The sequence below is a fragment of the Vigna radiata genome, unplaced genomic scaffold (genome assembly GCF_000741045.1).
Source record: "Vigna radiata var. radiata cultivar VC1973A unplaced genomic scaffold, Vradiata_ver6 scaffold_48, whole genome shotgun sequence".
Classification (NCBI taxonomy): domain Eukaryota; kingdom Viridiplantae; phylum Streptophyta; class Magnoliopsida; order Fabales; family Fabaceae; genus Vigna; species Vigna radiata.
The window spans coordinates 1,967,728-1,980,527 of record NW_014542925.1 but is presented as its reverse complement, the minus strand read 5'-3'; the positions used below and the strand labels follow the sequence as shown (position 1 = coordinate 1,980,527).

Sequence of the window (12,800 nt, the reverse complement as noted above, 5' to 3'; positions counted from 1 at the left end):
ATATATATATATATATATATATAAGTAAATATTAAATGTGTTAGGGTCATTATATTTTATTAGCCAATTTTATAAAGTGATCTGATTAAGATAAATATGCCTAAGGGTATATTTGTAATGAAAGGTATTGTGTAGAGACCAACAATAATTATAATTTGTTGAAGGGGCCAAATTGTAATTATTGAAACTAAAGAATATTAACCGCCAGAGGTTATTTAAGGGGTCATGGTCCCCAACTGTGAGCACAATTATTTATTCTTGTTTCTTTCTCTTTATCCCCATCAGAAGAGAAAATCTAGAGGGAACTAAAGGTGCTCTACAGAAGGAAGATCATAGACTACTAATTCAAGTTGATCAAAGACTAATTCTCAATGTCTTCAGGTATGCTTCCGCTTTACTATTTGGGAACTGGTTTATTGCTCATTAGTTGATATCTGTTAATCATAAATTGTAACAATAGGTATCAGAGCATGTTAATTTATGATTAAATTACATAAACCAAATTTGGGAATTTTTAATTGAACACGAATTACAAATCTGTAATCAATTATGGGCATTAATTCTTGGTGAAAAGGAAATTAAAATCCAATTAAGAATTTCCAATTTTTGATTTTTTGAATATGCTTCGGAATCCTAATTTTGGGTGGCCCTAGATTGAAACTCTAAGGAATTTTCCTTTTCTGGTTTCCTTTTTCTTCGTTTCTGGTGGTGCTGGAGAAACCAGAACCATAATTAAATTCAGAAATCAAAATTGGGAAAATTCCCAATTTGAAACCCTAATGTTGAACCCTAATTTTTTTAAAATTAGGAAAATTCCTTAATATGAACCCTAAATTGGAAATCCCAATTTTTTAACCCTAATAGCAAAATGTATAATCTGGTTTTGCGTCCCCTGCTTCATCACCAACGGTGTCTGAACATGGGTTACGAGAGCAAATTCAGGACCTTGTGCCAATCCAGGACATTGGTTTATTACTGTTATGTTTTATTTTTGGTTATCGCGTTCTGCTTTGGGAGAAATATCCACAATCGCGAAAGCTGCTTCTTCACCCTTGAGTTCTCTCGTTCAAAGTCCGTGATGGAGTCAAGGTGCGTTGAGACAGTAGCTTGTTCAGGGATGCTTTCGGCCTTCATCTCCTGTGGTGGTTTTGGTTCTGTTTCTCTTCAGGTGGAGGAGGCTTCGCGACAATGTCGTGATGGTCATAGTAAGGGTCATTCGTGACTAACGGGGAGATGTAGGTCTCGCGCTTCTGGTTCGCTACGATGATGCGGTCATGGTGGCCTTTACTCTGTTGTTTAAATTTCCTGCAGGTTGAAGGTTTTCACTCACGGCAGGATCTGCGGTGGTCACGGTGAAGTGAAGGACTCGCAACACAACTCCTTCTTTCCTCGATCCGGTTGTGTTTGCAGGTTCGCATTGTTGGTCATGGTGTTTTCTGACGGTGGTTCGATTGGCGGCTGATGGCGCGGCCGACGACAAGGTTCAACCCTTGAACGACTGATGGCTAGGGTTTCTTCTGGCTTGAGGGCAGTGACCCAAGCCCAATCTGGGATAGGCCCAATACGGGAACAATAAGGCACAATCTGGGTTGGGAAGGTCCAATAAGGGAGATCCAATTTTGGGAATAATTTTTTTTTGGTTATTGGATCTGTATATGGATCTAAGCATATCAGTTTTTTTTTTAACATGCTGGCCCAAATCTTGTGCAGATTGCTGATCCAATTTTGGATCATTAGATTTGGATTAAAATTGTAAAATAAAGTAATAGTAATAATTAATTATGTATAAATAATTGTAAAACTAATTATTAATTAAGCATAAATAAAACTAAAATTAATAATTAATTAGGAATAAATAAAATTCAATTTTGGTCATGTTTATAATTTTTAAATGAACTATTGATAATTAAGATATCACCAAAGTGAGTATTTCTTATCTGGAGTAGTTCATAGAAAAATTATAAATGTTTGTGTTTATGCATATTCATGCGAGTATTGGTCGGCCCAAAGGAAGATTAATATTTGGCTGGATTGTATAAGCACCTGTGATGGTAACATGTGATAATTATAAGGTATTTTACGTGTCAATAATAAAATCAATCCAAAGATAGGTTTGTTATTGGACATGTTCTTATTATCAGTGTTGATCATTACACCAAGATACCTCTAGCAGTTAATATTACTGTTCAAAGACTTGATATTGATGGGGCATTGGTTGTCTTGAGATGGGTTAGACCATTATTTGAATATATTTATATAATTATTGATTTTACGATGTGAGCTTAATTCTTTTGTTTCTCTTGTATAAAATACAGTTATGATAGCTTCTATATCTGCCAACTTAAATTCGGTTCTGGTCCTCAACGGTACAAATTTTAAGGATTGGAAAGAAAACATAGAGATAATTCTTGGCTGCATGGATCTTGATTAAGGATTGAGAAACCTCCTTCTCTTAAGGACTCAAGCACCTCTGACGAGAGGAGAGAATATGAGAAGTGGGACCGCTCAAATCGCATGTGTTTGATGGTCATTAAGTGCGGCATTCCAGAAGTCTATAGAGGTACGGTATCTGAAGAAATTACAAGTGCTAAAGATTTCCTTGCTGAGATTGAAAAGCACTTTCTGAAAAGCGAAAAGGCGGAAGCAAGTGCACTTCTTCAAAGCTTGACTTCCATGAGGTATCAAGGCAATGGAAATGTGAGAGAGTAAATTATGGAAATGTCAAGCATTGCTTCAAAACTTAAGGCGCTGAAACTTGAGTTGCAAGAAGACTTGCTTGTACATTTTATTTTAAACTCTCTTCCTATACAGTTTGGACAGTTTAAGATTTCCTATAACTGTCAGAAGGAGAAATGGTGTCTTAATGAGCTCAGTTCATATTGTGTTCAAGAAAAGGAGAGGCTGAAGCAAGAAAGGAATGAAAGTGCTCACTTAACCAGTACCTCTAATGACAAGGGCAAAAGAAAGAAAACTGAGAATCCTAATGATGACGCTTCTAAAGGTCCATTACAAAAGAAACAGAAAGAGTTTAATAAATGTTTCTTTTGTAATAATGTTGGACACATGAAGAGGGAATGCACAAAATATCATGCTTGGCGTGCAAAGAAAGGATTGCCTAAGGTATTAGAAGACAATTGATTCTGAAAGATGAATCTATTTATATATGTCAAGTTTATAGTGATGGAAGTGAAGAATGTTTTAGATTATTATTTTGTATTGGTTTTCTAATTTTGGTTTTGAAAGACATATTGTACCGTCATTTAGACGAAATTTGATTTCCTTTATTTATTTTAACAAACCTTGTTATTTATGTTACTTTTGGAAATAATGAATTAAAATTTTTTTTATTCAAGTTTTGTTGAAACCAATTCACTTTTGGCAAATAATAATCAATATATTCTTCATATAGTGACTTCCTATTATGAATCCTTAAATATGGAATTGCATGATATTAAGCATATTTTTTTTTAGGATATTGAGTTTGGGGGGAAGATTAAAGTTTAGAGGAAGAATCGTTAAAAGTTATCTGATTCATAAAGTTCAAAACCTCTAGTAAGTTAAGAACCTCTATAAGAACAAACTCAAGATCCTCATAAACATGTGCTTCACGAAGGGGGATTCTCTAGTTGCTAAGGAAGACAAGCTTAGTCTTAATTAATGCCCAAAAGGAAATTAAGAAATTCAAGAAATGCAGAAGATTCACTATGTTTCAACAATAAGGAGTCTCTAATGCATGTCCAAGTATATATGCATCCGGATATAGCATACACTGTTAAGGTTCTAGGCAGATATTTAAGCTATTCATGAATGGATCTTTGGAAAGCAGCCAATAAAGTTATGAATATTTCAAGAGAACAAAAGTTTATAAGCTCACATATAGAAGGTTAGACCAGTAAGAGATCATCAAGTATTCTGATAATTTTGTAGGATGCCAAGATAGTTTAAGATCCACTTTAGGTTACATTTTCATGCTAGCTGGTGGTGTAGTTTCTTGGCCTATTTCCAAGCAAACTCTTATGGCTTTATCCACTATGATTGCAGAATTTGTAGCAACTTATTAGGCATCAAATTGAGCTATATGGCTGATTTTTTGTCGCAGGGCTGCGTATTATGAAAGGAATTCAAAGACCAATCAGGTTATACTGTGACATCAAATCAGTTCTTAAAGAAAGAGTACAAAGTGGATGGATTTCCATAGAACACTTAAGGGACAAAATCCTTGATAATATATCCTCTTAATAAGGCAATTACACCCGAGGTCTTTCATAAGCATATTTTGCTTAGTTGGGTGTTTTACAGTTTGAGGAATCTTTGGTTCAGTGGAAGTTAATCATCTTTGTGTGTTTGTGTTCTATGTTTTGTTTTCATGTATGCATACATTTTGGTTTATTATTCTTAAATTACACTTTGTACATTAAGGTTATTGTATTGATCTCATTGAGATAAAGTAAGGACCAGTTGAAAATAGACGTGCATAGATCACCTTCACGTAACTTTTCATGCTACACATTTCATGATATATCCATGTCATTTGATTCTGTCAGCATTAGTGATCACTGTTGGTTTAGTTGCAATTATTGCAATTAAAACTTTTTTGGTTCTACATGCGGATATAATCAATGGACGGGACTTTGGGATATACTCAAGGTATATAATGGCAATTTTGAGCTCATAAAGTCTAACACATTTGTAAGAATTTATATGGATATATATATATATATATATATATATATATATATATATATATATATAAGTAAATATTAAATGTGTTAGGGTCATTATATTTTATTAGCTAATTTTATAAAGTGGTCTGATTAAGATAAATATGGCTAAGGATATATTTGTCATGAAAGGTATTGTGTAGAGACCAACAATAATTATAATTTGTTGAAGGGGCCAAATTGTAATTATTGAAACTAAAGAATATTAANCGCCAGAGGTTATTTAAGGGGTCATGGTCCCCATCTGTGAGCACAACTATTCATTCTTGTTTCTTTCTCTTTATCCCCATCAAAAGAGAAAATCTAAGGAACTAAAGGTGTTCTACAGAAGGAAGATCATAGACTACTAATTCAAGTTGATCAAAAACTAATTCAGGTTCATTAACTATTCTCAATGTCTTCAGTTACGCTTCCGCTTTACTATTTGAGAACTGGTTTATTGCTCATTAATTGATATCCGTCAATCATAAATTCTAACACAACCAACATTAATTTGTTAAAGTTTATCATACAACATAAATGCAATTTGTATGCCAAATCACAAATCAACAAGTCATACTCAACACATAGTTCAATCATCCAGTCAAGTCACTATACAATCATACAATTCTATATATCAAAGTATACAAAACTTAAAAATAGTACAATTAGATTTCCTTATCCTGACCAACAATTCACAAGACCCTAACCAGCAAAGCTCCTCCTAACTTGTAGGATGAAATATCTACACATAAAAGCATCGCAGGAACATTTAGAGCATACCATTATGATAATTGATCAGAAGAATTTCACATAGATGACTAAAAAGACGCATCCTAATAAAAGAAGGTTCACAAACAACATATACATAAAAAAATATTAAAAATAATATGAAACTTAACTTGCACGAATGAAAAAGGTGATCAATTCGTATCGAAGAACTCATCGCAAGAAGTAATCCTATAGTCTTGATTCTTCAATAAGAAGAAAAATAGAGAAAGAATTATAAGAGAAAAGTTTTGTTATAAAATAATGAAACTTGTTCAGAAAAAACTATTTAAAATAATACATTTTAACATTAAAATAATCGAGTTTCATTATTTTTAAACTATTATCACTTTTAAAATGTCATTTTCGATGTCCTTACAATTTAATAATTATTTAAAAATAAAAAATATTTACATTAATAGAAAAAGAAAATATTAAAAAATTTACAACTTTTTTTTTATTTCTAAAAAAAATAAATGAAAAATATTTCAAAGAAAAAAAGTTTACAGAAAATTTAAAAAGTTTAAAATTATTTCTAATCAAATTATTAGAAAATTTTGGTATAAAAGATTATAGAAAATTTTCAATTATTAAAATAAATATTTTAAAGTTAAAAATCATATGATTACATAAAAAATATAAAAATATTAGACATTTTGAAAGCCAATTAATTAAATTATTAAAAAATGATTTTAAATAAAAAAGTATATAAAAATTTTAAAAGTAAAAGTTAAAAAAAATAAAATAAAATGTTGGAATAAGGAAAGAGAAATCATGTTGGACTTCTACATAAAAAAAATAAAATAATGTAAGCACGATTTATGCATGTTGATTATTCCAATCAACTTTTTCTTTTGTCTCTAAGTAATTCATACATAACAATTATATTTTCCAAAATTTTCAACTGTAATAAAAAATTAAAAATTAAAAATGTTGTTGTCACTTACATTTAAATGAAAATTGGAATTAATATTTCTGAAAGGCTTAATACTTATTTTGATTTCTATTTTGGTGAGTTTTGTTTAAATTGGTCCTCAACTTTATCATGGGTATAAAGTTGTTCCAATTTTAATAATTTTTATAGTTATTTTTCTTAGCGGTATCTAAATCGTTAACGATATTGTGTCTACCCGTAATCCAACCCGATAAAAAACAATTCATCCATTACCCGACTCGCTACCTACACGGATACCCGTTTAAAAAATATCCATGGATATTTTAAAACCCGCGAATATCCGTGGATACCCGCAAATATTTAAAAAAATATACTTTTATAAATTATTAAAATAAAATTTAAATAGAATTACAAAAAAAATATATAAAATATAATTAAAATTTAATTTTTGTTTCGGTTGAATTGGTCCGATGGTCAGTCGTCCTTCTTTGTTTTGTTCTCTTTTGATCTTCAATCCTTCTTGAGGATGTCATCCACTCTCATGGGTTGTGTAGAAGACACTCCGACGCTCAAGATATAAAAGGTCTAAATTTTATTAGGATAGAAGAGGAAGATTGTACCTAGACATCAATTGTATACTTATACAGCCTATGGCAGACAAGTCCATTGATGTGCACAGTCAATCAAATCCAATAATCAATAATTAATATCTGTATATTTTGTAAAGAGTAAGACAATTTGACCTATTAATACATGTTAATTGTTCATAAATGACTTCCGATCGATATACTTCATATAGTACAATTTTAATTAAATTTAATCTTGTAAAATATAAATTCATGCTAATTTTAATTAGATTTAACTTAATAAAATAAAAATTAAGTTTTTGTTTTTATTTTTTGCGGGTAGCAGATATCCGCGGGTACAGATAGTATAATACCCGCATCCGACCCGTTTATAAGAGGGCATTAAAATACCCGCTATCCACGGGTTTCGGATAGTAAATATCTGCAGGTATCAACTATCCGTCGCGGATTTTATCCGCAGATATCCGCGGACGCGGATTTTTTTGCCATCCCTATACGTGAGTCATTAGTGAATGACATGATCCATTTTTTCTGATGTGGTTACCCATTGTCTCTATCCACCTCATCATCTTAAAAAATTACAAAATTAAGACCACTTTGAATGTCCGAAAAAGTCGATGACCACTTTGATGCCCGAAAAAGTTAATGACCACTTTGAAAAAAACACAAAAATAGAAATCAAATAAGTCTTTTTAAAATTTTGACCTAATTAAAGTAATTGGACTAAAATAGCCACAAATATACAAGAATTCAGTTCAAAATTAATTGCTCTAAACTCTACAAATCCCCTGAAATCGCCATTCTAGCTTGACTTTGATTATGCAAAATTGTTAATTTTCTTCTGATTAATTAGCATTAAGCCAATTTAGTTTTTAATGAAATTGGATGGTTAACCAAAAGCCGTCATCATGTGTTATGACTTTATTATATCATGGTCAAATTCGTCCGTACTTACCGCAACTTCTGCCAAACAATGTTGTTATTCTGCAACATAATTTAATCTCTCTGGTAAATTTTTTTTTAAAACATTTCCAAATGTGTAATTTTCAAATTAAATTATTCCCTTTATGTAAAAAAACCAACTCCAGACGACAACAATTAGAAGAGAAGCGTTGTCGTATATCATGTAGAGACAATTATGTAATAAAATGCAACACTGAGGATCATCGCATATGATTAATAGCAAACATCATGCACATAAGATGATAGTTTGAATTGAGAACAATCATGGTTGAGTTGTTTGCTCAATTTTTCTCGTTCATTGCAGTTTTGCACGCTTGTTTCTGTTCATTCTCCCTTCTTCGTCTTTCGTCGGTGTTGAAAGCATACAAATATTTATCATATAGCTTAAGAGTATGTGTATATCTCCTAAGCAAAAAACTCATTTATCATATGTAAAATGAGACAACACTTTGTATCGTTTAACAAATGAAAAACTTGTGTTTTAAATGATTTGTTGTTAAAGTATGAGTATGTTTTATACTTAATTACTATTGGTTCTTAATCAAATCCATGAGTGTTGAACTTTTCTCTAACGCAAGACGTCTAGACAACTTTAAGTTGATACTAGCTATTTTTAATATTTTTCAATATGTAAACATATTTGTCTTAGTATGTGCTAATTGAACTAAATATTATTGATAAATAAGTTGATTATATTAGCTTAATTGTTACTAATTTATTTATTTTTAATACTTAATTAAGTTAATATCGATATTATATGTATAAATTTTGTGAGTCATTGTGACAAGGAATAGGAACTGTAAATTGTTCTAAACATTAAATTAAATAAAGTTTAAAATAAAGCACATTAGCATCAGTTTCATTGACATTAAACTGCTTTAGTTAAAAATGAATTTAAAAATTATTTATGATCTAGTGTCATATTGATGGACAGATAGTTATTCTTCAAAAGTTTATCTTAATGAATTAATATTAACAATTTTGAAATGTATTATATGTGAGACACAATATGATACGATATGTCATTGACTAATTAGAGTCTATTTACCTTTTGGAATTCAACTCTCACTGAGACTAAATATGTGTTTTATTACAGTAGATGTACAATGATTTTATAAATGTTACTGCGTCCATAGCTGAAGCTACTTTATCTTGTATCTTGTCATCCAAAGTGATTTTTAACGATCTGGCCATGTCAAGCGAAGGTTTAAAACCAGACCTAGTACTATAATGAAGTTGTAAAAGTAGTACTCATATAAGAAGATAATAAAAGCATATTATATAACTGGATGAGTTCAGCATTACAGACAAAGAGCTTGAGCTCCAGCATCACCATTATTAGCATATATGATCACATATTACAGAAAGGCCCACATAGTTAGCACTTATTTTTTTTATTTCCATATTATTATAAATAGGGCTACGTAGTTTTGGGAAGCACCTCACAGTAAGAGGTTCTTAATGGTACCTAGCACCAGTGTTGAACTTGGCACTTCCGAAATTCTGCTTTCCAGAACCAGAGTTGTTAAAAGCATCTTTGGTGCCATTGTTACGATTGCAAGGTGCGTATCTACCCCTAGCAACTTCTACACCTGTGTTGAATTCTCCTTTCTTGAAATCTTGTCCACCTGATCCCGAGTTTTTGAAGGCATTCTCAGTACCATTGTTTCCACCCAAGCCAAAGAGGTTGCCCAAGAAACCCGCCATGGTCGATGTTTTGTCGAGGGAATTAAGGATGTTAGTTTATCACACAAGTGTATGTCTCTACTTGCTTTGATGTTTGCTACAAACCCAACCCTCGTTTTATAGACGGGGATTTGAGACTCTCGTGTAGGGTTAGGTTAGGTTAGGCTCAAGCATATTTAGAAACAGACAAGTATTCCATTGGGATTGGAGTGTACTATTTTCTGATTTATATATTCTTTGGTCCTCAGCTAATGTTCTCTTGGATAAAGCAACAATAATTTCAAAATGAATATTATCAAAGATATCTCTTAGCTTAGCAAAGGATAAATATTATTCGTATTCCAAATTTATCATTATACCACATAAAGATCAATTGAAAACAAAAGCTACATCAAATTCTATACAGAAGATATTTTGATGCAACAATCACTTTCCTGTTTCGTTGTTATTAGAATTCGTAGATGCAGTGTTGAATATGTAGTTTGAACACGATCGAGAACCTAACATTGAATAAGTAGCTGGGCTAGTTAAATTTAAATGATGCTTGTGACGGTTAAACAAAATGGAATAACTTTCTTATTCTTATTTTAATTGCTCCGTAAACCTAATTTTTTGTGTCCTATATGCACTAGTAAAAATAATGACTTTCTATTATTCTTCGGTTTCATAATATGATGCGATAACGTTTTTTAAATTTTCATAAACGTATATGCCTTGATTACAATCCAACTGAAGCAATAAAACTTATATGGCCTTGGTTCTCCAAACTAACAAGACACAGATTTTTCAACTATAGTAGAAATATCTCTGCAGGATATTTGGCCTCGGTTCATACCCCTTTGCAGAACTTACATTCTTTGCCTTTTTGTAGACCAAATTTTTGTGCAGTACTTTTGGTCTCGGTTATTTGCAGAACCGAGGCTATAGATCCTACAAAATCCCTCTGACAAACTGTAACACCTTGACGTTTTTGCTTGAATCGTTATCGTAGACCACCGACCAAAACCCCTTCCCTCCCTCCTTCCTTTCTTTTTCTTCTTTACTACTTCGGTCCAAAGCAGAAACCCTAACTTGATTACCTCGGTTGGAACTGAGGCCAAAAGTCCACCATCTTTTACCTCGCCAGTATATACCTTGATTCGAATACAGCTACATATTGTTAAAAACAACTGTTGTCGTTTTCTTTCGCTGCACTAGTGATGATTAAATGTAAAGAACAACATATTTGAATAAGTGAACTGCTTATCTTATATTTGTTGTATGTTTTTCTAGTTTAACAAGGTCGTGTATTTTGTATTGTTGGGTAAACTTAAATGGACAATTTTAAAAGGTGTAAGTTTTAGAGTGCAAAAATGAAGAATTTATTGTTATGTTTTTCGTTAATAATGTTTATTATTGTGTCATGTTTATTGATGCCTAGAATAATATCTTGAAAGCCACATATACAAAGGACAAAGTAGTCCTGTGCATGTGGATTAATCTAACTTTGATAAGATAGTAAGTGCATAATTTTTCAAAAATAACATGGGATATCCTGTAGATTGAGTATAAGGGAGATGACGAGGTAAAACAAGTCTGACTCCAAACACTCAAGGGAAAGAGTTGGAGAGCATGAAGATGAAGGAGAAAAAAGGACTTTTGGAGTACATCACTCACATTGAAATTATGTGAACCAACTCTACAAGAAATGGAAAGATGTTACCTGGTAGCTAACTTATGGAGAAAATCTCGAAGTTGTTGATCGGTGACTTTATAAGAACATGGTTTGTGTGATTGAAGATTCAAAAGATTTGTAAACATTGTTGGTTAAAGAGCTTGATAGGGTTGTATTGCATGACCAGTGGAAGAAGAAGGTGGAGTCATTGACCAAGCACTCTAAACGAAAGAGACATTGAAATACACTAGTACAATAAAGAGAAATGGCATCGGTTCTTTTTCTTTATAGGCACCGGTTCTACAATCGGTGCATATTCAGGCGAAGTAAAAAATATAGGTTTTATGTCTCGGGTTCTAAACCGAGTCAAAAGACTCAGATTCTGCCTCCGTTTACTGACAATCGGGGCAGTAGAGTGTTTTTCATTGTTTTTTATTATGCTATTAAAAATACTCCTCTCCTGAGTAGCTACAACTATTCCATGACATTTTTCTGTATTTCCCTCATCAAGAATCAAACCATGATAATAATATGTTGCAACCTAGTAATCATTACAACAAAATTTTCACAACTTCATATCACATGCTTTTTCAAAACGCATCCCCTGTACTCATTCCCAGATTATATATGAATATACTGAAATAAGAAGAAATAATATAAGGCATAGTACCTATGGTGCTTGTGCCTTAAACTACAACACAACCACTATGCAGATAGCTTATATATCAAATCAAACTATTTTTTCACTACTAAGAAAGATTACTCAAGAATCCTCAAAGCAAATGTGTTTGGATCATCAAGGCTGAAACTTGAAGTCAAAAGGGCTGTCTCAAAAACAAGCAACACGAGGTCCTTCACAGACTTGTCATTTTTATCAGCTTCAGCTCTCTTTCCTCAACTCCTCCATTATACCATTGTCAAGGTTGATTTCCATGGTTTTCTTGCTAGACATGTAACCATTCATGCTATTGTCTCTCAAAGCCTGAGCCTTCAATTCTTTCCATGTTTGCGGTCCATCCATACTCACCAGTAACCAAACAGCAAGGGGAATCAACAATCCTGTCCGAGACAACAACCTTCTCCACTTTGTCTCCCAGAATGTCCTTGTAGAGCTCCTCAAAGGATTTCTTCTTCTCTTCTTTCTTCTTGTCAAATAGATCAAAGGGTGCTCTCTTTGGAACAAAGAGAATTGCCTTAAACTCAAGCTGGCCCTCCACAAAAAAATGCTTCACAGCCAAGTGCTCCTCCTAGTCGTTGATTAGTCTCTTGTAGAAGAAAGCGTACTCATTTTTGGTAATCCTTTTCTTCCTCCTTCTTGGGCTTGTCATCTTCGTCTAAACTCAAAAACAATGTGACCAATTTTTTGAATCATCAACACTCATTATTCAGGAAAATAAACATAACTAACAGTTACATTGTAGAGCAAAGCAATAACCTGTCATCAAAGGCTCATATTCCCGAGCAAGAGGAGGTGGCAGAACCACATAATCAACAACAACCACACTATTGATCTGATCTCTGACACGAAGCGCCGAGCCCGGGGATAA

At 32.5% G+C, this 12,800-nt stretch overlaps 1 protein-coding gene across 1 annotated transcript; it reads right to left on the bottom strand.

Moving 5' to 3' along the window:
• Positions 1-9,169: 9,169 nt before the first annotated feature.
• LOC106752846 lies at positions 9,170-9,707 on the bottom strand. The gene has a single exon (XM_014634618.2). The coding sequence runs from the start codon at positions 9,618-9,620 to the stop codon at positions 9,372-9,374; it is 249 nt and encodes an 82-aa protein (XP_014490104.1). The 5' UTR covers positions 9,621-9,707; the 3' UTR covers positions 9,170-9,371.
• Between the last annotated feature and the right edge of the window lie 3,093 nt (positions 9,708-12,800).